General features: G+C 41.6%; 1 protein-coding gene across 2 annotated transcripts in view; it reads left to right on the forward strand.

Annotated features, from left to right (window-relative positions):
- Positions 1–286: 286 nt before the first annotated feature.
- Positions 287–26,023, forward strand: part of CNTNAP5 (contactin associated protein family member 5) — a 308,410-nt gene continuing 282,673 nt past the window's right edge. Inside the window, exon 1 of one of the 2 annotated variants that reach the window (XM_088662417.1) lies at positions 287–722. In XM_088662417.1, the coding sequence (XP_088518543.1) occupies positions 641–722 (82 nt within the window). In that variant the 5' untranslated portion in view covers positions 287–640. The remainder of the gene's footprint in view (positions 723–26,023) is intronic. The other variant, XM_035128546.3, reaches the window with a different exon arrangement.

Below are 26,023 nucleotides of genomic sequence, written 5' to 3' on the forward strand. Positions count from 1 at the left end.
TGTTTTTCTTTCCCGCACCTTTCATCTTCTAAGATCTCCCTTCTCCTTCCTTTGCAGACAGGGCCCCTTTCCTTCGTTCCATCCCCACCTTCATTTGGGTGCTATTCTTCTCCCCCCCCCCCGCGCCGTCGTGGCTGATACACTAGCTAGCCCTAACTAAGAGTGAGTGAGAGAGAGAGATGCTCTGGGCAGCCAAGTTCCCCTGTAACTCCGACGCTTATCATCAGGGCTTGATAATAGTAATGAGAAAGGATCCTCCCTAGCAGGCGGGAGGTGTGACGGGGAGGAGGAGGCTGAGCAGGAGGTGGAGTGAGCGCGCACGGCTCCTCGCGCCTATAAGGAGCTGTTCAGCTCCAGGCTGGCTGAATCCCTATCGCAGCTCCTGGAGGTGGATTTCAGGACCTGCCTTATGAGTGCCTTTTGGCATTGAGGCGCAGTTGCTTTCTCTCTCTCTCTCTGGACCTGCTGCTGCTGCTGCTTTCGAGAAGATCTGGGTAAGGAGGGGCAGAGGTGCCTTTCGCATTCTCCCTCTCCGGCGTCTTCCAAAAGGGTGCCTGGATGCCGGATGGAGTAAGGGAGCCAAGGCACAGCAGCCACTCTCTGAAATTGGAGATTACGGAGGCAGAGACGGCACGAGAAAATGGATCCTATCCCCCAACTCTTCCGCGTTTTGACTTTGCTGCTGCTCAGCTTCTGGCATCTTGGATTAGCGGCTACCAACTGTAAGTATCAAAGGAAGCCCTGTATCTCGCAGCCACCCGGTGCTTACACAACATTTGACGGGGAGGTATGGAGCGGGGGGGGGGGCATGCTCTTTGGAGTAGGAGAGAGAGAGAGAGAGAGAGAGAGAGAGAGAGAGAGAGAGAGAGAGAGAGAGAGAGAGAGAGAGAGAGAGAGAGAGAGAGAGAGAGAGAGAGAGAGAGAGAGCGCAAGGTGCGTTGCTCCCGCGTCTAAAGTTCGCTTAAGTGCATTCCCTGCAAATCGGCCTCTCTGTATCACAGAGGAACTAAGGTGATGGGGGCCTTCCATCCTTAAATGGCAGGAAATCTGCGCATCCTTTCCCCTCTGCAATAGATATATGTGCCTCGGGCTTCTTTTCTAAAAAGTGCCTCCCCTACCTCCCCCTGCTACTTGCATTTTGAACTGTTGTTTATTTATACTCCTGCGTTAAGATTTCATATTTCATGCGGCTGATGATATCAAGGAAATGCCTTTAGTCACCTCGGTTGCCTTCTCCTGCTGAGTGTTTAACGATTCATAACTACACGCCCCTGCTTGCCAAACTAGATCGCGCCCCTCTTTATTCTGTGTAATCCTATCTTCATGGAACGACCTCTGCAACCCTTACTGGAATCCTTTTGGGTTTCGTTTGTTTTGGGTTGGTTTTTTTTTAGGTAGGGCATGGAAGCAATATCTGAACCACACTAACTGCATCTTGCTGCTTCACCTATCAGTCCTGGTGTCTATTTTCCCCACTCCAGGGCAGATTAACTATATTTTGGAATGTAGAAAGCCAGATCTTGACACAGCGTGGCATTTAGACTTAGGAAGCCCATGTGACTGAATGAGTCCATAACATGAAGGGGTTGGTGTGGATTTTCAAAGGAAGAAAGAAAAACAACAGTGGTGCAAATCTGATGATAGGACTAAGATGTTGGTGTTTTTTATACCTTTTCACTTTTAAGAGCCGTTGTGCATACAGTTTGTCTCCTTGTGTCTTCCACTTGACAAGAAATCCCCATAACATCTGTCCTTCCCATGCACCCCCCTCATCTTAAGTGTTGTGGGGGTATTGAGCCCCTTTTGCTATTGCACAGGGCATTACCAGACAATTATTGTGATAAGATGTTCTGTGAAGTGCAGTGTCACTGCAAAAGGGAGAAACAGGGAGGCAAGCATGGATATGTACCTTTCTTTGGATTCAGCCTTGGCGCTTTTGCCGTGATGATCCTTTAGCATGACTGTGGATAGCTAACCATGCAATTAGCATGCTGAGTCCCATTGAGCTACATGGGCATCAGTCCCCTGGAAGTCCGCTGAGAATTGTAGCCCAAGAGTGTCATAGATTCCAATGTTTTGCTTTAGAAGACGAAGGGAACAGGAGGGATGAAGGGATACCAGTGGCAGTGTTTAAAATTCAGGATTTAAATGGAATTGTTCAGAAAACACTGCTAGATATGAATTAGTTTGTGCAAGTGCTTCTGTGCCAGGGAAAGTGACAGAGGTCATATCTGTCCATTGAAGTAGCTGAGGATCCAAATTGTACTCCAGGAATTACTCTAGAGTATGAAACCTGTTTTTAAAGAGATGCATTTTGCTAGACTTTTTTAAAAAATGTTGCTTAGCTATGTGTTGTTCCCTGGGTGCAATTTATAGGAGTTTAAAATGGTGGGGATATATTTAAAACAAATGACATTCTCCATGCAGTGATGGGAGAGAACTAGCTGTTTCTCAAGTTCTAATGGGCTTGTGAACACTAGAGGTCACTCTTGCCTTTTTGATTCCATGCCTTAAAAGCTGGGGGGGGGGGCATTAAAAGAAGGATATTTCACACATCTACACAAGTGAAGTAATAGAAGGCTTTAAATGAAGAGGAAAAGGCAAATGCAGTAAGCATTGTGAATTGGTATCAGCCTTCCCAGTGGGTGTGCCTTCAGGTTTGATTTTAATAAATATAAAAAACGAAGCAGGGTGTACAGTAAAGTTTTTCCTTGCTCCAAAGCAACTTCGGTTAATATGGTTTGATAATGTTCAGGAATGCCAGAAGAAAGTGGAGTTAAGGAAGCAGACTTGCTATTACCATGCTGGTAATAAAGTTAATCCGCAACTTTTAAAAGGATACTCTGCTTTAATGAGTTTTACTATTTCACGGGTGACACTTTTAATTTCCCAGTGCCAATGAACATTCTCATTGAACACACAAACTTCTCCCTATATATTTGGGGCTCAGTCTTTATAAAGCACAATAATTGACCATTTTACTACACTGTACAGTTTTTACATACTCACTGAGCAATGAATTAGACTGGATGTTCTTTCCCAGGAGCTCAGTTAAAGATTCTTCCATGAAGCACCAAGAGTTGCATGTTTCTTCTGTTTCCTAATGGTTTGAGAGCATGAACAAATGCTGCAATGAAATTCACTTTAGCCCGTAGGAAAAGTTTTCACTGTTCAGTAAGACAGGCCTTGGCATGTTGGTCAAAACCCAGAACTGAAATCAGACAGCTATAGCCAATGCAAATCACTTTTGAAAATTATTTCCTTTAAAATATCTGAATCACCACCCTTTGTAAGTTTTCTTCAGACGTTAACATCATTGGTGATACTTCCCTGCCCCCAGTATTTAGGAATATGTACAAGATTAGATCCAGAACTGCCATTCTGCAAATGGAGAGAATCTTTCATTTTTACCAAATAGAATCTGTTCCAATGGAGGTTCCCACTAAATGAAGGTGGGAGTATGGCACTGTCTCACTGTTCTTAAAGGTTCCCAACCCTCTGGAGCGGATTTTGAATGGCACTGGAGGCTGAAAGGGCAATGAAGGATTTGTGAAAATTGCCTTTCCATCCACCAAGAGGGTAATTACTTCAGTGGAACTTTGATCAGAGGAAATTTGGACTCAACCCAGTAATTACAGCACTGCTAATTTTTCTTGGGGTTTAGCTTAACGGTTATGCAAAACATTAAGTTAGGAGTGGATGACACTGACTTGGTGGCTTTACAACAAATGCTATGCATGTTTGCTTGGTGGTAAGTTTCATTGTGTTCACTGGAGCTTGCCCATGAGCGCAACCACAAATGATGTGGCTGTAATTCTAGTTTCAGCAGTGCCACAGGAAGAGGACACAGCCCACAAAGAAAGATGCCAAATTATCTAGAGCTGATCTTTTAATGCACAAATTACCAGTTGTGGTAAGAGTGTGAATTTGTGCCCAGCAAATCTGAGATGCTTTAAAGCTTCACTTCAGCAATTGATGGAAACACTAGTCAGCTCCAAATGGATAGCAGCAATTTCCATGGAACTAAAAACTCCCCTTCCATGAATGCAGTATACATCCCAATACTATAATAAATGATAACATCCATATCAAAACTGCCATCAATTCATCATCAATCATACTAGTTTATAGTAGCAATCAATTAGAACAGACCAGTTTCCCAAAGTGGTCAAGTTCTCTTGCTGGAGAAACTGAACTCTAGTTAGTGTAGAAACAGAGAATCACAGGATTGAAAGGATCAGAAGGAGGTCACTCAGATCTACCCTTTGTACTAAGGCAGGATTTACCAGACTCCTACTAGATTAGCCCCATGTCAATCCAGATCATAATGTACCCTAGGCAAGGTGTTTGAAACCAGAGGTTCTTGCAGAATAAGGAATAGCTTTAACAAAATCTCTGGTGATTCCTTCCTTTTCTCTGATGTATTTCTGCATGGCTGACATTCAGCGTAAGATTACTATTTTTTCTTATTTCTTGTTAGCGCATGGCAATATTCCCACACTCTTTGTATTTTCGTAATTGAATCATGAAAGTGTGCCTGTGGTTATTTTCTTGATGAGGATATACAAGATTGCTAAGAAAACATCTCAAGAAATATTGTAATTCCAGCTACAAGACTTGAGGTCAGGGCCAATGGATATTCTTACAGACATTAAAGTTACTTCATTCTAATATAGTTCCAGAAATACCTCAAGGCTGGTTTCATCACAACACTTTATTAGATTAAATAACTACAGTAGCAATGAAATTCCTCCCCAGGATACTAATTACTGGGAAATAGATACAACACACACACACAGAGAGAGACACACACACGTAATTGCAATATCATATATGCAATGAACAGCATTTTAATCCAAGTGAATAGAAAGGTAAGCTTGCAAGAAGAAACCCTGGGAAAGTTCTCTGACTTTTTGTCCTCATTCAGTGCTTTTCACAGTTGCCATTATACACACATGCTCCTCTTTTAGTATTTAGACTATCCTGTGATTATTGGGGGGGGGGGGGTTTTAAATGAACAACGATGTTTGTGTATGTTTATTTACACATACACACATGCATGCACACAATGGGTTGTATCCAACTAAATCAATAGACTTACTTTAGTCATCTCCATTGAATTCAGTGGGTTTACTCAAAGTATGACTTACCTAGATATATTCCATAGTTGATTTTGTACACTCTTGGGTATCTCTGCCTATTCTGAACAAATTAAAATTACAAATGAGAGGAGGAAATCTCAGGCTCCATAGGATAGTAAAATAACAGTGAGTGACCAAACTGTCAGAGGCAGTGGAAGACAGGAGTGCCTGGCGTGCTCTGGTCCATGGGATCACAAAGAGTCAGATATTATAATAATAATAATTTATTATTTATACCCCACCCATCTGGCATGTTTCCCCAGCCACTCTGGGCGGCTTCCAACCAAATATTAAAAACAATAAAGCATCAAACATTAAAAAATTCCCTAAACAGGGCTCCCTTCAGTTGTCTTCTAAAAGTAAAATAGTTGCTTATTGCCTTGACATCTGCTGGGAGGGCGTTCCACAGGGTGGGTGCCACTACCGAGAAGGCCCTCAGTCTGGTTCCCTGTAACCTCACTTCTCGCAATGAGGGAACCACCAGGAGGCCCTCAGTGCTGGATCTCAGTGTCCGGGCTGAATGATGGGGGTGGAGACATGACTAAACGACTAAAGAACAAAATGTGAGCAGAAACCAGGGGGCAGGATTCAACTGAGTTGAATCTTCCTCTGCCATGTCCCCTAACTCTGCTCTGGAGAGTCAGCAGAACTTCCAGAACAGGTTTAACTGCCATATGGAAGCAAGAGAGGGAATTATAATGTCAAAATAGAGGATAATTTGGGAGGGGCTGTATATTGCAGAAACTGCTAGGATTGTATGTCAGGGCACATGATGCAGGAGGAGGAAATAATTGGTCCATACAGAACTATAGATTCCCTTCCTCTTACTGTGGCTCTGTTGTTCCCTGGACACAGTAGAGTAGACTGGGGAAGATTTCAAACTATTAACTTTTATTGGATCAAAGGGTCATATCTGATACTACAGTATATCTGACAGTGAGGAACACTGCTGAAATGATAACAGACAGATCCAGGAACCAGCTCAGTTGACATTTTTCTGTTTATGAAAATTTAGCCTCATTTTCTTCAAAAGATCTCAACATTGATATTCCATTTTAACTGGAATGATAATCTGCTTGTGACACCTTGTATCATGTTTCCTAAATTGCACAGTTATTATGTATTGATCTCACAGTTTTGGCCATAAATTAAGGAGATATCCAAGTAGGAGGCAAATAGGTTTAGTGTATTAAAAACAATCCAGCATTCTCTCTGCCATTAAAGTGATGGCAGCAGTAACTTCTCTGAGGAGAAAGTCTTTTACAACTATCAGTGTGCTTAGGAGTTCTCTTTTTGAACAAAATAGTTTTTTTAGCTTTGGTTTAGGTTTATTTCATTTGTACTTTGTCTCCAACTAAGGAAGTCCTGAAGTGATTTACAATAAAAATAAAAATACAATAATAGAATCATTAGACATGATTAAAAGCAGATTTCACAATGCAATCGTATCACTGGTGCTGCCAAAATGCTTTGGAAAACAGAATGCCTTTGCCTGGTGCCAACAAATGCCTTTGCCTGGTGCCAACATGATGACAAGGTTGGTGATGGGCAGGCCTCCCTGGGGAGAGCATTCCATAAATTGTTGGGTGGGAGGGGCTACTACTGAAAAGGCCCATTTTCTTGCTGCCCCCTTTTGGACCTTTCAAAAAGGTAGCATGCAGAGAAGGGCTTCTAATGATGAAATCAGGGTCCAGGGGAAAGTTGTTCCTTTAGCTATAGGAGTTCTGAGCTGCATAAGGCTTTAAAGGTTAAAACCAGCATTTTGAATTGGGTACAGGAGAAGCCAGTACTTTTCAGACCTTAACAGCTTTTTGTTCATGCCTTATTGTTCCAATTAGCAGTCTATGCAAGCTTTCATGATTCCTGGATGTCTAATGGACACCAGTTTAGTACTTGAACAAGACATTTTGCTTTCTGAGATAAAAAATGAGAGAGCATCCCTTGTACAAAGCTGATCAGACTTGCAGCTGCATCTTACTTTAAAACTAGCAATGAGATTGCCTAACAGTAGGGCTGGCCATGCACCAATTGTCTTCACTTGTGGTCGCATCACCTTAAATCTGCCTGCACACACACACACACACACACACACACACACACACACACACACCAGACTTCACAAATCCCAATTCAAAATGTATTTCCTTCCTAACCATTGACCAGTTGTGATTCCAAAGTGCGCACACTGGATCTGATCTACAGACCAATGTGGGGATCTGGGCAGGGGTTGACTCTGGAATCCATGCATTGCTGGATCCCTGCTCTCTTAAAGATTTGCACGAGCTGGTCTGTGTGGTGCCTGTCTGTCTTCCTCAACAAGTGATTTCAGCTGACTGCCTGTCTAGGATGTTTCTGTCACCACATGGATTGAAATGGACATTGCAATTCCCACTGGGAGCATTGAGACTTGATGACATTTTACATATTTTTACATTCAATTCCCCCTAAGACTCTAAAAGAGAATTGAGTCTACAGTATGTCATCACTGCCTGTTGCTTCCAGTGGAACTTACTTGCTCAGGGCTCTCAATGTGCTCCCTAGCCACTCTTAGGTGACTGAAATTCCATTTTTAAAAAGTGGAATGATAGTCTATCACATGCATCAGCATTATAGATGCATTCAATAGAATATGGCCTAAAGTGACTGTGGCTTGATCGTTATGGCATTTGAGCAATTCATATTTCTATATAACAACTAAATTTCACAAGATCCAGGAGATTCAGGAGGCTAATGTTTTTCTCTATATTTAAAAGCAACTGCAGAGTACCACAAATGAGCCACTGCAACAACACTGGAGACTGGGTTTTAACCCCAGAGATGTCCCAAGATTAGACTTGTATCTGTAATTATAGCACCGAGAAGTAGTGCTTCTGTGGATCTTTCCAATTTGACTTGTTATTTGGGACTAAATGAGATCTGTTAAAGACAAAGGTCTATTGCTTCCCATTTAGTGTTAGTGGCACCCGCCCTGTGGAACGCCCTCCCATCAGATGTCAAAGGGATAAACAACTATCTGACATTTAGAAGACATCTGAAGGCAGCCCTGTTTAGGGAAGGTTTTAAGGACTGGTGTTTAAATGTATTTTTAATCTTTGTTGGAAGCCGACCAGAGTGGCTGGGGAAACCCAGCCAGATGGGAGAGGTACAAATAATAAATTATTATTATTATAATATTATTATTATATTTAGTAATCTAAAGATAGCTATAATGCCTTTCCCTTTTCTCAGGCATGGCATTTGTAGTCTTAGCAGGGTGGATTAAGACTGCCAAATTGTAGGGAAATACACCCAAATGTTTTTGTGCAAGGCACATTCATTTGTTTTTAAGCAAAGGAATTTTCTGCCGTAAGCAAAAACAATTTGCAAGCATGGTGCCCCTTTCTGAGAGGACAAAGCCTGCCAAGTTTCAGAATGAGAGCTGTATTAGTTCTCCTACAAGGGCAGACATTTAACATGTTTGGGTGCAGATAGTAGGAATCATTGGGACCGAGTGTTGAGAAAAGAGCATGGATCCTCAGGAAAGAATGGGGTGAGGAAAATCTCACCTTAATCAAGGATCCTGTTACCCCAAGAGTTATTGATCCCCTCATCTGTCATTTTGCCATGCTACTATTACTGTAAATGTGCCTAAAAATGTAACTCTAGCTTGTGGGTTTACATCCATGGACAACAGCAGCGAGAAAACAATGCCTTTATCATGTTGGAATTGGTGGTCACCCTCGTAATACATTTTTTGCTTATTTAATATAAATTGTTTTTGTTTCTCTGATACTTCTCTCAAACTGGAACTTACTTTGAAATATTGTTTTAGGCAAACTCAACACCCCCTCTAGTGGGTATGGATGTACATATGGTGTTATGGAAGTGTGTTATCTGTTCATAGCATAAAGCCCCTCAGAGGAAAACGAAGTTCTCCGTTGTGTTTTCCCTTCTCTAGATTGTTTTGTTTTTTGACACTTTTGACACTTCTTGGTTGTAATCGGAGAAAAGTTCAGCCATCCTTCTTCATAAACAAGGAATCCAGAATGGAAACTTCTGTTTCCAAGTAAGCACTGATGTATGCGAAGCTTTTTCTTTCTTTCTAACGAGAGCAATCTACCCACCCACTCTCCAGTGTTTAAGGAGCAGTAGTTTGTGATTTGTTATGATTGTTGTCATCATAAAAATAAAATAGATCTGTGCACAGATGTGATGCCCATTTACTTAAGCATTGATGCCGTGGGAAGAAGATATTTTACAGAAGAGGTACCCAGCATGATGCCCTCCAATTCCCATTAGACTCAGAAAATATTGGTCAATGGGCAGGGATGGTGGGGGTCCAGCCACATCTGGAGCAGTATGTTGACTACCCCTAGTTTAGAGCTGATATTTTTTAAAAAGTTGAGCAGAGAACAGAACATCTCGGGAATCTTAGAAAGCATAATCCTGGGAAGCATTGTTATAATTCATACTATTCTCTTCATAGGGTAAATTTTTTCTGGCCATAGTCCAGTGTACTGTCAAACACAGTACAATCTCAATGAAATGAGTGTGGGGTTTAAGCATGCATACCCTGGGATGCGGGTGGCACTGTGATGTAAACCACAGAGCCTAGGGCTTGCCAATCAGAAGGTCGGCGGTACGAATCCCCGCAACGGGGTGAGCTCCCGTTGCTTGGTCCCTGCTCCTGCCAACCTAGCAGTTCGAAAGCATGTCAAAGTGCAAGTAGATATATAGGTACCGCTACAGCGGGAAGGTAAACGGCGTTTCTGTGTACTGCTCTGGTTCACCAGAAGTGGCTTAGTCATGCTGGCCACATGACCCGGAAGCTGTACGCCGGCTCCCTCGACTAATAAAGCGAGATGAGTGCCGCAACCCCAGAGGAGTCTGCGACTGACCCTAATGGTCAGGGGTCCCTTTACTTTTACCTTTACCATTGCCCTAGAATATGACCAATCTGTTTCCACATTTTGGTTCATGGGAGAGCAAATATGATATATGAAGAATAAATGTATGTAAGCTCGTTTTATTATCCCATGAATAGCCTGGTGAGATCCCCTTAGTGTAACACTGTAATGTCTGAAAACAAACATAATTTTTGAAAGTAACATGTAAAGTATTTTCCCCCCTTGATGTAGCTCTAGTAATATGTGAAAGTTCCTAAATTATTTATATAGGAAAACAATGATGGCTTTGCAAAAAAAAAAAAAAGCATCCAGGCTGAGTTTGGTAGACTGAGAAACAATAGATTTGACTTCCTTCCTCCCAGGTCGAGGGGAAGTGACCTATTTAAGCTTGGAAGGACAGTTTCCTCTATATGGCATTGACTCATTTGTGTGTAAACTGGACTTAAGCACCTTGGTTATATGAGGTTGGTTATTCTACAACATGCCCTATTTTGGCCAATAGGCTTAGGGGAGCAGATTCCCACTAAAAAAGTGGCCGCGCCATGAATTATTCCTTCTGTGTTTTCCCAGCATTCTGCACCCGGCCCCACCCCATGAGCAGTATGGGCTTTGCCAGTTACTACTTGTGAATGAGTAGACCTTTTTTTCAGTGCACACAGTCTGACTTCTGATTGTACCTTTTATCTCATTTACTTCAGTGCTCTTAATTTGATTGACTGTGGTAGTTTACTTTTTATTTGGCTGTTTTGGTTCAATGAGTGCAGGCAGCTAAGTAGTTTGGAGCATAGGCAGCTCTGAGGACAGGGGGACACTTCACCAATCACCTCCTATTGCTGATCAGTTTGGGGGGGAAGAGATTCTAAGTTTCATTCTCTAGGGACTTAAAATGTGCCACCTCCTGGGAGTTGAACAGTGGGGGGGAGCAACATCAGTTGGGTCACACCCTCATGGCTGGCTTTTATGGAAAGGTGGTATCCAGTCATTTCAGCTTGGGTGCTGGAATTGATCGTCATTTGCAGAAGGCTGTAGATTTTTTTACCTGCACCACTTGTGTGAGATTGGTGCAATTTCTTCCCAATTCTTAATAAAATAAATACAACTATTTACCAATTCCTCTCTTGTCAAGCCTTTGCTCCAGTTGTGGGACAATGAGTATGCACATCTGAGTGTTCATCAGCAGCTACTTCTAGGGTTAATTTGGGGGCAGTTTTGATTCTGGACCAATTTTGTAATGCACTCTTTTTAAGATGCTTCTTGTTATCTTCTGAGCAAACAAACCATTTTCTGAACTTTTCATCTGGCCTTTTCACAACATAAATAAGAAGCCCCAGTGGGGTTTATCCCCATATAATTAAACGCTGCTTTCCCAGTTAAATCTCAGAGGCCCTGGCTGTTAAAGAAGGGAGCATCATCACAGTGATCAACATGTCTATCTAGTATCTGAGAAACAGGCAGATTTCTGTATATACAGTGCTTGGGAGATGCCACTGATAATTAATTCCCTTGTATTAATTTTATCTATGCCTTTTCTAATTGCCCTGTGCAGATTCTTATGGGCCGGTCTTGCCATCTGCTCAGTAGTTCAGTAGAATTGATTGAGTTTTAAATGATGACAACAGGGCAATATAGAATCCAGAGAAAGAAGTGGGTGCCAAAATACTGCTGTATTTTATTTTTAACAATCCTAGCTGTTATGCAGTTTAAAAAGAATAAGCACCAGGATCGGAGGAGCCTGATAACAAAATTGCCATGACAGACAGATGTTCAGTAGGTGTTTCAATATTTACTCTTTTAAAAAAAGGCAATTTATTAGAAGTGAGTGGAATGCCTGAAATCATTTAGGAGCTGCTTCTTATTTTTCTGCTTCTGCCTTTTATTTCTTTATATTTTCACCAGGAATATGGCAATGTTCTCTTTCACTCAAGTGCATTATCTAAATACAGTGGAACCTCGGTTTATGAACACCTCGGTTTATGAATTTTCGGTTTATGAACGCCGTGGACCCATCTGGAACGGATTAATTCATTTTCCATTACTTTCAATGGGAAAGTTCGCTTTAGTTTATGAACGCTTCAATTTATGAACAGACTTCCGGAACCAATTACACCCATGTGTTCATAAACCGAGGTACCACTGTAAGATTATTATACCTGTACACATTAAATGGCAAATCAAGGCTAGGAATACCATTTTACCAGCCTTTAGTGGAATGATCCTACCAACAGTGTGGCCTTCGGAATACTCTGACACAGTGATCCCCCAAAGGGCAAACAGTGGGGATTAGTGCAAGTGGATGAGTAAAAGAGGGAGAAAGAAACACCTATCAAACAAAAAGTAGTCTCTCACTCAGCCTTGCTTTTTAGTCTTTTTAGGCAAGCTAAGCAGCTCTAGAGACGCAGGTGGCGCTGTGGGTTAAACCACAGAGCCTAGGGCTTGCCAATCAGAAGGTCGGCGGTTCAAATCCCTGTGACGGGGTGAGCTCCCGTTGCTTGGTCCCAGATCCTGCCAACTTAGCAGTTCGAAAGCACGTCAAAGTGCAAGTAGAATAATAGGTGTTTCCGTGCGCTGCTCTGGTTCACCAGAAGCGGCTTTGTCATGCTGGCTCCCTCGGCCAATAACGCGAGATGAGCGCCGCAACCCCAGAGTCGGTCACGACTGGACCTAATGGTCAGGGGTCCCTTTACCCTTTACCTTTAAGCAGCACCATCATTGTCACATTGCACAGCAGAACAGAAAGTAGCAAGTGACTTAGGCCAGTCATTCCCCCACCACCGCCCAGAATCATGGTTCAAAAAGAAGAAACACATTACAAGTTTTTAGATCATTTATGATCTTAGGGGTAGAACTTACACTATGTTTGCTGTAGGCTTGCCACCATAGCTGCCAAGTTTTCCCTTTTCTCGCGAGGAAGCCTATTCAGCATAAGGGAAAATCCCTTAAAAAAAGGGATAACTTGGCAGCTATGCTTGCCACCCCAACAGACATTGCTGGGGGTGTCTGCATTCACCCCAACTGTAATGTTTAGAGGTGGGCCACCATCACATTCTAAATCTGTACTCTTCTGCCAATGTTCTCAAGGAGTGTAAAGCTGGAATGTTGATATTCTTAGAATGGATGGGACTGTTCCTCATTCTCACATACAGGAGGTGACACAGGTGATTTATTCAGAGATGTGATTTTTTCCACGCTCCTGTGGCACCTCAGACATAATATTAGCATGATAGGAACGTTCTTGCACACACTTCCCCCCACCTGCTTCTTTGCAAATGCTTCTGGTTGCGCTTCAAAATAAACCGCAGTTGCCCCATGATATCACAACTCAGGGAACTATGGTTTCTTCTAAATATGGTTTGTTAACACAAGCCAGGGTAAAACTGTGTGTTGATATCCTGTTTTGTTAATAACTAACAATAATAAAACAGCACAGCTTCTAAACCCAGGAATCTTATCTGTTCTAGAAATGTTGCAAACAGAGAGAAAATAGTTTGCAGCAGAAAGTGGAGGTAGGGAGTAACCTTAGAAGAAAATGTCATTGTCAGGGTATTTTCCCATTCTATGCTCTAAAGTACATCAAATACATTTTAAATCTTCTGCCTAAATATTGTGTGGTTTTTTTCTGTGTGTGTGTGTGTTTGTGTGTGTGTACACACATGCACACACATACAGGTTATTCAAGGAAAAAGACTTTGCTATACAGATTGGTTCAAACTTAAAAGCAAATTATTTTAAATGAAAGAAGTTATAATGGCAATTGAAGACAGGTGGCTATAGCATATCCCAATTTGGAAACTAACTTGCAGAGATAAATTCTGAAGGAAGTTGCAGGTGAACCCAAGGATCCATTTAAGGACATATAAAAAGCCAATATAATTAACCATTTAAGAGCCTTATTCAGCTTTCCTCTGGACCTTTTACCTGCATTCTGCAGATCGGGGAAGAGAGAATACGTTTAACAATTTGCACAAGGTCATCTCAATGGTCAATGGTTGGTGAAAAGCCAGCTCCATCCCTAATTTATTTAAAGATCCCTGCATTATCAACAGGAGTGCACTAATTAACTCAATTAGGTTCTGCACCCTGTGGCTCTTTTGAGTGGTCTCAGAGACCCAGAGCACTCACATGTTTATCCAAAGTCACTCTCTAACAGAAGCAGTGCTCATTAAATAACTCCACCTCATACAGAGTTCCAGATATTGTATCCTGTAAGTGTGAATATATCCAGACTTTTCAGAATGGTTTTGGGACAACTCATACAACCACTACAGAACCTTTCTCCATCCATGAAGATGACTGCTTTGCCACCTGTGCAGTGCCACCTGAATATGAAAATAACCCCAGAAGACCAAATCAGAAATTATGTCAAAACAGCATCCCCCCCTTGCAGCCATTTTCTCCAGTTGCCACTGTTGCACTATTGCCCTGTTTTTGATTCACTGAAAGGCCACTAATGTGAATATTTTTATGGTTCTTTTTTATTTCATCATAGTTTTAATTCCTTACCCCTTCGGTTATGATTCGTGGGTTCCCATTTAATTATATTTTGATTTTAGATGTGATTTCGAAATGTATTTTAAACTGATCATTTGATTTTGTGTTTTTAATGTATTATATATTTGGAGTTAGCTGCCCTGAGCCTGGTCTCTGCTGGGGAGGGTGGGGTACAAATTATTATTATTATTATTATTATTATTATTATTATTATTATTATTATTCTCTCCTGCTGTTGCTTCCTAGCAGGTGATAATTTCTAGGATACGCCAGAGATGGAAATTTCATGTGGCTAATCATCATAGATAGGATTATCTTCCATGAATATTTCAAATCCCCCATTAAAGCTGCCTAATTTAAATGGGGTGGAGAGGCTCCATTGCCTTTACCTCTTGGTGATGGTCTCCCTTACTTACTGGTTTTAGAAGAGGGCATTCATTGACTAAATGTGAAGAGGGAGAGTCAGTGTTTGGGGGCTATGGATTTCATGAAGGTCATGCCCCCCTCATCTTTCCTGCCATAATCTGAGCAACACTTCTGGCTCTTGCAGTACAGCATATTTCCAAGAGGAAAAAAGAGGTGGGGAAAGAGTAATCCTATATAAAGAGAATCAAATTAAGCTCCACCTTTAATGGAAAAAAATCCCTTCATTCTTGGTGTAAAAAAAATATACGGCTACATTCCATTTACTCCAAACTGGTACTATGTTGCTTTGTATAAATAGTACAATTGGGCTACTCCAGCAAAATAAATTATTCTGTCAAAAAATGAAAGTATTCCTGTGACCAGAAAAAGGGGCTGAATTTGCAAAGAGTCTCTTTTATTGTTGTTGGTTTTTTTTTGCTTTTGGGAGTTATGAATAATTCATTCTGCTCTACTAGCCTGGAAAAAACAAACAAACAAACAAGCAAAACCTGTGTGCACATAAAAACTCATTAGAAAAGTTAATCCCACAAATGGCTGAATACAGAGAAAATCGGCTTTTTTCATTGGTGGCTTCTTTTTTTCTAGTCAGATTTGCTCCAATCTGCCCTTAATGTGATTTTGCTAGTGGGGGTACAATTTAAGTCAAACAGCTGAAGGAGGGGCAGACAATAAATGAAGCTCTCAATATTTAACAGAGGGCAAATCACAATCTTTTACACAGGGAGGCAAGCAAAGGAGAAATTGCACTTTTACATGTTGCTACCAGAGGGGTTGAGGTAAAAAGTTGAGGCAAATGTTCATTGTGGCTTCCAATAACATTACTGAACTTTTCCAGTGGAACAAGAAGTATTATTTGTATTCGCCTAATTAGGACATGAAGGCGAAATCACATGTGCCAATGTACTCAGATGTCTTTCCAACCTGAGAATTGTCCCAACTCAAACCTGGCTGCAGAATTGTTAAAACCTGACGCATTCAGTCAGGGAAAGTATAAATGTACCATTTTCAATCCTGGAAGAAGCTTCAGACATTTAATACTGCATGGTAGAGGATGTTCAAGAGGTGGAGTTTTAAAGAAAGAAAGCCCCCACAGCGGCTCAGACCCACCTCGTGAGGTGACTTCAGCATAGTTGGGTTGTGATTTTGGTTGTATATATTGTAGTGAATTTGTTATTTGTTTTAGTTAAGGGACCAGCTTGTTTCAGATTCTATATCTGGGTCAGTGCTGCTGATCTCTTGACTAATATACGGTAAGTGGATCTATATAAAGATTAAGGGCGCAGGTGGCACTGTGGGTTAAACCACTGAGCCTAGGGCTTGCTGATCAGAAGGTCGGCGGTTTGAATCCTTGCGACGGGGTGAGCTCCCGTTGCTCAGTCCCAGCTCCTGCCAACCTAGCAGTTCGAAAGCACGTCAAAGTGCAAGTAGATAAATAGGGGGGTAAATGGAGTTTCCGTGTGCTGCTCTGGTTCACCAGAAGCAGCTTTGTCATGCTGGCCACATGACCCGGAAGCTATACGTCGGCTCCCTCGGCCAATAATGCGAGATGAGAGCACAACCCCAGAGTCGGTCACGACTGGACCTAATGGTCAGGGGTCCCTTTACCTTTACCTTCATATAAAGATTACAGTGGTACTTCTAGTTATGAATTTAATTCGTTCTGGAGGTCCGTTCTTAATCTGAAACTGTTCTTAACTAGAGGCGTGCTTTCACTAATGGGGCCTCTTGCTGCAACTTGCGCCACTGGCACACAATTTCCATTCTCATCCTGGGGCAAAGTTCTCAATTCACATGGGCAAATGTAGTGGAGTTTGTAACCTGAGGTGTTTGTAACTCGAGGTACCACTGTAGTTGGAAACTGGTGGTTTTCAGTTAGCTTCCGTTGTCATGTAATTGAGCACAAAGGAGGGGAAAAACATTAACAAAACATATTCCTATGTAGTTTTAAAGTAAATTATATATGATAATACAAGCTATTTATATAAACTATTCTCAAAGTGAGCAGCTAGTGGATGGTACCATTCCCCCATGGCTTCCCAGAGGAAATCTGCAGATCAGCAGAAATACTGGTTTGGATTGCAATACACCCTTGAACACCCAGACTTATCAGTTCACATTTGCAAAAGGCCCAGAAACCTTAATAGACAAGTGACAGAACAGGTCCGTTTGCTGTCAATCACAGTCCATCACTTCAAAAAGAGCCTGCAGTTAAAAATAACAATATGGAGCAGGGAAGAAACCATTGGTGTTTAAATGGGGAACTCAAGACTGCTGGATTTATTTGAACAGAGGGTGGGGGGAGGCTAGAGACCAGTGAATGGAAAATGGTGGGAGGGGGGAGAGTTAGCAAAGGAGAGTGCCGCTTAATCTTTAAACTTCCTGTCCTCGTTCATCCAATTGAAATACAGGTTTCTAACCATGGTGGTTTGGGGTGTGGCAACCCATTCATTTATAGTGCCTTTACTTTAACTTTTTTATATTTAATCAGACCAAAAAGCTACTGAAAACAACTTCGATGGAAAACAAATGTATCTATGTACCGGTATGTATGTATTCTGAGGTTTGTGTCCCATTTTTCTAGTTCTAATGCACGATGCAGTGTGGCTTATAAAAAGTTAAAGCCACAATGCCATATAAAATGGTTAAAAAAAACAGTGAAAATGCATTAAGAATACAACAAAGGCGGGTACTTCATGTAAAGCACAACCTTTACATAAAACAGCAGAGGCTTAGCAGGAAAAATCCTGCTGAGATAAAAATAAATAAATGCATTTGCCAATGAGTTCATATAATACTATGTTAACTAGAAGAAATCAGAACCACCTACTGGCTTCTGACACTTTAAGTTATGCTGCAAATTGCAACTGTAAAGATTAAAGCTTCCATCATAAGCATCTCATTTCCCACTGATTTCAATGGGGCTTATTCCCAAGTACATGGGTTTAGGATTGCAGCCTATGATTTTTCAAGAAGATTAAGATGTAAAGAAGGGGGGGCATGATTCCCCATATATATTTTCCCATTGAACATATAGGATTAACATAATATGTGGAAACAGTTGGCAGAACAGAATGACTGTAAAATGGCAGACACTTGCAGGGGTAGCTCACCTGGGAAATCCTGGGGAAAGTAGTTTCTCCTCTAGATCACCCATTTGTTTAGGATTCATCCCGATTTGTTTGCATGAAGCTTGTGTGGAGGTTAGACTATACACGGTCTATACTAAGCATCCATTGTGTTTTTATTGATAGGGAGGTGACATAACAATGAGTACCCATCCTAATTTGCCCTATGACGTTCTGATAATAGTTAGTTCATCCTACACTTCTTGGTGCATTTCCCTGTTACTTTCCCAACTGCAGAAGCCTGTTTTTAGTAAATGTGGATTTGTTGCACTAGTGTGACAGAACAGAGTAACAGCATTATGTGTAAAGGATGCCTACATCTGTGCAGAGAGCACAAAATACAGGAAGTCATTCCTTTGCCCAAGTATCTGTTATCGCCTCTTATACTAAACAAACAAACAAACAGAAACCCATAAAGCAAGTTACAGGTAGGTAGCCGTGTTGGTCTGGGTCGAAGTAAAATAAAAAAATTCCTTCAGTAGCACCTTAAAGACCAACTAAGTTTTTATTTTGGTATGAGCTTTCGTGTGCATGCACGAAAGGTTCTGAAGAAGTGTGCATGCACACGAAAGCTCATACCAAAATAAAAACTGAGTTGGTCTTTAAGGTGCTACTGAAGGAATTTTTTTATTTTACCATAAAGCAAGGTCACACAGTGATATGTGAAATATCTTGGATGGGGTGTTTGATTCTATCAATAAACGAGTACATAATGGAAACTGTTAGCTCTTGCTATTATCTTACATAAGATATTCACTGCCAAAAAACATTTCATTAAGGTACTTTGGGTAAAGGACCCACCCCTGTGATTGTCAAAGGTAGGCACAATGGGGATCTTATATCTCTGGCTGCTTTTGCAGCATGGTTAGTAATAATGAGGCTCCTTTCAGATTCTTTTAATGATTCATCTGAGATGGATCTCTGCCTCTTGACTTTCAGTTCTGGAGGATGACTGACTATAGGCAAAAACATCTGTGTCACACTCTACCTTGATGAAAGATCCCCTTCGGAGACTGATCTGCCATCTAAAGAGCAAACATCTATGTGCTTGTAATGGGCTTAAGGAAAGACACAGGAAACACTACTCATGCATAATTCTGAAATGAAATAAGCTTATCAAGGGTTATCCTGGAATTCTTCTTTAACTAGACCAGAAGCCACATGCATACATGCAAAGCAAGGTAGAAGCAGAAGAAAATCCTCAAAAGTGAAGTGAGGATTGGATCAAATATATACTGTACTTTTATGGCATTTAATGTTGCCTTTCTTACTGAAGGCACTCGAGGCTATGCACAACATTAAACACCAACAATACAATTTTAATGAATAGTAAACTGATCAAAATTGAATGCCACCAAATATTAAGCACAAATCAAAAGTGAAGCCCTGCAATAAACCCCAGTGCTAACAGTCCCTTTATCTTCCTGAACAGCACTTTACTGGATGGAGTAGTGTTTGCAGCAGCAGACAGCAGCTTTACCATCAAATTGTTGCTTCTATAACCTCTGTTTCATTCAAACCTAATGAGTACTCATTGATGTGAGTTAGGCATTTGAATGAACTGAACATACAGATATGGTTCTCAAGTTGTGAGTCTCTATATCTCCATTTTACTGTGGTTGTGGAGGAGGGCATGGAAATCTGCAACATAGTCACTTTCAGCCACATAAATGCTATAATCCTATACACACTTACTTGGGTATACTGTACTGTATAAAGATAAAGGGACCCTTGACCATTAGGTCCAGTCGTGACTGACTCTGGGGTTGCACGCTCATCTCGCATTATTGGCCGAGGGAGCCGGCGTTTAGCTTCCAGGTCATGTGGCCAGCATGACAAAGCCGCTTCTGGCAAACCAGAGCAGCACATGGAAACGCCGTTTACCTTCCCGCTATTTATCTACTTGCACTTTGAGGTGCTTTTGAACTGCTAGGTTGGCAGGAGCAGGGACCGAGCAACGGGAGCTCACCGCGTCACGGGGATTCGAACCGCTGACCTTCTGATTGGCAAGCCCTAGGCTCTGTGGTTTAACCCACAGCGCCACCTGGGTCCCTTCAGGGTATACTGTATGCTCTACTGAAAACAATGAGACTGACTGGCCTCTGAGTAGACATATCTAGAACCTTCTGAAAGCTTAAGATAGCTGTATTTAAACATGAGACATGTTAGATCTGTGAAAGGTAAAAAAAGTGTCAGATAATGATTCCTAATGACAATGATATTTGCGCACGAAGTAGCATTTAAAAACACAGCATCTTTTGACTCCAGATACTCCAGCTACGAGAAGGGTAGAAATACCCTTCATATTCCCGTTATTCATGTGACTCTTTCCCTTTAGATTTAGAGAGTGTGACTCTTGTGTATTTACTCAATAGTGTCACATGGTTGGTGTGACGTCTTGCATCCCCAGGTGCCATGAACCGCCCCCATCAGGGCATCCCAGAAAAACAAATGCCACAGAACATTTTATGGGGTTAAAACAGGGGTCCCCAAACTAAGGGCCGGGGGCCGGATGCAGCCCAATCACCTTCTAAATCCGGCCCGCGGACAGTCTGGGAATCAGCATGTTTTTACATGAGTAGAATGTGTCCTTTTATTTAAAATGCATCTCTGGGTTATTTGTGGGGTATAGGAATTTATTCATATTATTTTTCAAAATATAGTCCGGCCCCCCACAAGGTCTGAGGGACAGTGAACCGGCCCCCTGCTGAAAAAGTTTGCTGACCCCTGGGTTAAAATTAGGCCACAACTTTATCGATTGCAGATGGTGTGTTTGGCATGGCATTGGACTAGCTGCTATCACCTCCAGCCTGCCTACTGGAGGGATACCAGGGGTCAAGACCAATTTTGGGATTAACTCATGACATGCATCAAGTGGGTACTGCCTCCATGGACTTGCTGTGTCAGGGAAGTCCTATGGCCTTCAGCTCCCACCTGACCTCCAGGTCAGTATCTCCCCAAACAATCCAATGAGTTCAGAGCATGTTTGGTGGCCCTGAAATGCTGCCTAACTGTTGAGAGGAGGAAGCAGAAAAACCAGGCCCCCCTGGGGGGCATAATGGAATGGAGTATTTCAGAGGAGGGCACATGGATGCCTGTCTTCAAGCAGTAAACAGGAGCACTCCATTATATAACTTTTTATTGCAAGCCACATCTATATAATTAATAGGAGGAAAGTGCTTTTAGAAGGAAACAACTTTAGTCACTTTCCTGGTTTCTATTTTGCTCTGCCCTGCCAGCGCTGAATTGTCAAAACCATCAACCTCACTTGCGAGGAAGAAAAATGAGGCAAGTTTGTTTCAACAGTCAAATTTCCAGAGTTGTGAGTCCCACTGCTGACGTTCCAGTCTTCCAGCTGTTGTACCAAAGATACCATGGGAAATCAGTTTGTCCTCTTGAACTTAACAATTGACCATGCATGGCCCTGATATGGAGACATCAAAGGAGGAGCCTTAAACTAGCATTGCAAGAAAGCTTGCCAAAGAACTTCTTAGCAGAATGCAGCTCTCTGTATTTATGCATGCTGCTTGCAAACATCCTGAGGCTTTCTTTGCTTTTCAAAAATTATTCTTTGCCAATGCACAGTTGTCAGTTAAATGACCCACAGCTACTGCCAGCTCCGTTTCTTTCCCTCCTTCTCTCTTGCATGCTTTTCTGTGCTTCCACAGTGGCTTATTTTTCATCACTAACCTCATTACTCTATTTGCTCTGGGGAGTTATACAAGACTCCTACCTGCCACCAAGACAAATCTGCCTGCATCACTCGGGTTTTGATTGTAAGCTTTTCTGCTCATTTCTCCTCCCCCCTTGTTCCATCAAGAAAAATACTGGTATGGGATGAACCAGGATATACTTTCAGTTCAGCATGTGGGGGAAAGGTGCTATCTAACTCTTTTATTTTGGAGTGTCTGTTGCTTAGCTGTTGTGATTTCTTGCAATTCAGTCATTCTTGCTTTCGGATGTGATCATTTTCAATATGTCCTATGTCTGGTCATGCTCAGAGTTTGGAACACTGTACAAAATATACAGAGTCGGTAGCCAAATATTTGCCATCCCCAAGGCCTCTAATGGGGATGTCTTCCTTTAGTATGTATCCTGCCCAATGCAAAAAGACATGTCCAACAAAAAAGATGTGACAGTTCAATGTGTCATGCTTGTTGTTGTTGTTGTTGTTATTGTTGTTGTTGTTGTTACTGGTCAAGGAGACAGCCCTGACCTGTGCTGCCCATACTGTATAGATGTTTGCATGTTGCTGGGTTGTTGTTGTTGTTTTCAATGTATGTAAAAATCTACATAAATGGTTTGAAAACAAGGGCACAGCTTTTGATTGGCTGCAGGAGCTTCCTACAGCCAATTGGAAGCCACAGAAGCCATGTCGGACGTTTAGCTTCCCAAAAAAGTTCACAAACCGGAACACTCACTTCCGGGTTTGCAACGTTCAGGAGCCAATTTGTTCAACAACTAAGGCATTTGACTACCAAGGTACCACTGTATTATGATTCAGGCCTCAGGAATATTTTACAGCTAGTGCAAATATTATTTTGTCATGAAAAATAATACTATTTGGGGGATTAACTTTAATTTTTGATTTTTTTTCAGGTTCTCATTTCAGCTCCCTCCTAGTCCTACATGCAATATTACATGTCCTCTAATGCATGCCAGACTATAGTTCCCCTGAGGCATCAGAATATATTAATGGATTTTTGCTTCTTCTTCTTTGCTTCTTCTATGAATGAATAGCTTAAAGGAGAAAAAATACCGGTACCTGCATATCCAGACTGTCATTTGTTCAATATGCAGCTACATGAATAATTTACTCGGCACATTAACTGCTAGGTAAGACTAATAAATTTGATCAGATGCTTGGCTCTAGAACACTAAAAAAACAAAAACAAAAAAAACAGCACAATTCTGTAAAAAGTCTACCTGTTTGGTCAGCAAGTATTTTAATTCACAGATAATTTTGTCTGAATTGAGAAGGGCAGAACCCCTGCTAACAAGCCCAGCTACAACTCTCTGAAAATTCCCTGCTACAACTGTTTTGGACTCCAACTCCCTTCAGCCCCAAACAGCACAGGGAATGGTCAGAGAATTGTAGGAATTGTAGTCCCAAACACCAGGAGCAGGTATGCTGAATTTCTGGCTCTCTGAATGTTGCAAAACAGTGTGATGTCACACCTGCACAAGTGATGGCTGTGTTTCAGACCAGCCTTTCCCAAACTGATGCTTTTCAGATGTGGTTGGCCAGCACTGCCAATGATATGGGGTGATTGGAATTATAGTCCAGCCATACCTGAAGACCACCAGTTTGTGGGGAGCTTGTAGGTGTAGGCATTAGTTGCTGTCCTTCTTACCATGGATTGCTTCTGGCAGAAGGGGCAGAGTCTTCCTGGAAGCCTGATTGTATATTTCTGTGTGGAAGGGGCTGTAGGATGACATCATCCATGTTCAACTTGTGCCTTTTCTGTATGGTTAGCATGGGGGGTCATCAGTGTGCAACATCATGATTGTTGAATGGTGCATGGTTACTTTAGGAGCACTGTAAAACTGCCTTTTTGTGTTGTAACATTGTATTTTGCTTCTTAAACAGTTATTGCCCTACTCAGTGCCTTTTTTCTCTAAAAAATGTTTAGGGGGTACTCTCATTTTCCTACTCATATTGAAATACTGCCCCTCAATGAGGCCAAACTTAGATTCACAAAATGTTTAGGGGTATGCGTACCCCTGCGTAACCCCAGAAAGAAAGAAAAAGCACTGGCCCTACCAACTTTGTGTATTGGAGTGCAGATCAGAATGCAACTATGTTATTTTAGCATCAGTCATGGTACAGCTGTAGTAGGTCCATAGAACTGTCCTGCCTGTCTTTCTTTATCAATACTCTCTGTCTTTTGGACCTGAGAACGATATGCTCAAGCCTGCTTCTGCTTCATTGTTCCAAACCTTACTGTTTGCATTATGGGCTACCAAATGGCTCATGTAACCCTTCTTTTGGGAATAATTCCCTCCTGGGTCACATGAAAGTTCAGTGGGCAAAGGATGCAGCAGAAATGGTGGCACTTTGACTGATCGTACCCTTTCTGCTCATCTTACAGAAAAATCGTTGCAGGCCCTCTTTATCCTAGCTGAGTGTCAAGCTATTCTTTGCACGTGAAGCTTGCCTCTATAAATTTTAAGCTCTGTTGTTTGGAGGATTTGACAGTGTGTGATGGCTTAAATATGGCCCCTCTGCTGATAAATATGCGTTTGTAACAGGACAGATTCTAAAATGCATGGCACATAAAATTATCGATCCCACCGACGGACCCAAATGATTATATTTATTTTTTACCCTCACCGCAGGCTCTATTAGCAATGTGGAAAATTGAAAAGGGTTCTCAGGAAAGAAGTGGCATCAGACTGAAATGACAGCTGAAGGGCTGTCAAGAGCAGAAGTCCTGATGAATGATAATGAGCACAGGCCAAAAATGGAATTACACTTTGGGGGTTTAAGGAAATCGATGCTGACACAGTAGATGCCACAGCAAACTTCCCAGGGAGAATGTGTGGCGTATATGTGTAAGGCAGGCATCCCCAAACTTCGGCCCTCCAAATGTTTTGGACTACAATTCCCATCTTCCCTGACCACTGGTCCTGTTAGCTAGGGATCATGGGAGTTGTAGGCCAAAACATCTGGAGGGCCACAGTTTGGGGATGCCTGGTGTAAGGGGAAACACACACAGGAAACCCCCTTTTCTGTGTTTGAGTTGGGCTGTCAGCCCATGAGGTTGGCGATGTCATGCTAGCAGAGAAAGCAATTGCATGGCTGAAATATCTCTTTAGCAAATCTAAAAACAACAAGCCCACATCCTAACGCTGACCATGTTCTTGCCCCATTAGAAATTCCATCCAGGCAAGTTCAATTTCTTCTATGGATTATAGGGCTGTCAACCAATTAGAAGCGTTATATTAGATTAACTCTCTTCCCTTTAACATACTAATCAATACACTGACTGAGTGCAATAAACACTACAGTATCCCAACCCAGGAAATACAATGGAAGATCTTTAATAAAGGGAACATTCTCTCAACTAAATGCCACAGACAAATCATTTTTGACTGGAGGATATCATTACTTCAGAGAGAGAAAACAGTATGCAGATAATATGAAAGGGGCGAAGTGGTGGAAATAGGAAGGAGCAAATTCTCTCTCTTTATTGATTAGTAGGTTCATTCTGACCTGCATTTCATTCCTCCTGAGTTCTGGTTTCAGCAGGAGCATTTTCAGACTTTATTCTGGAATTGGACCAGCTTCAATCTGCTGTAAGCACAGTTCATTAGTATCTCACTTTTACAGATAAAACACAGCAACAAAGCAATCGTGATGTGACCATGTTTACAATTGCAAAAAGATAACTCTTGTGTGGTGGTCTCCTGGTGTGCATATGTGTTTTGTCTAGTGCATTGGGTAGAACACCAAACAAAATGAACCTTGATGGTATTAAAAGTACAATAACTGAGGTCTTTTCTGTATTGTATTTTGTGTATCCTGCTTAGATTATTATAGCTGAGTGCTATATAAATTATTTAAATTAAAATAAATAAATGTCAGAGGCTAGTTGAGGAAACCTTTAAACCACGTGATTGGTCTTTAACACTCCTCATGATCAGCACACAGGTTGAATCCAGAAGAATGATGAATCCCATACTTCTTAATTTGTAGTGGTTCTCAAGGTTTAAAAATCTCAGAAATCAGCTAGACTTCCCATATTACAATGAACACCGAAGTCCACTCATTTTATATTTTCACCCTGTGTGTTACAGGTACTAATTCTGTTGCTTTATGGATGCTTCACATTTATCTTGCTGGTCTTCAGTGCCTTTGAATGGCTGCCATATTGCTGGAATTCTGCTGCCATTTCAATTTTCAAGATGTAGAGCTTTCAAGTACAGCATGGTATCTGGTGTGGCATTCAACTAT

Source organism: Zootoca vivipara, chromosome 1, assembly GCF_965207765.1.
Source record: "Zootoca vivipara chromosome 1, rZooViv2.hap1.1, whole genome shotgun sequence".
In the NCBI taxonomy this organism is placed as follows: domain Eukaryota; kingdom Metazoa; phylum Chordata; class Lepidosauria; order Squamata; family Lacertidae; genus Zootoca; species Zootoca vivipara.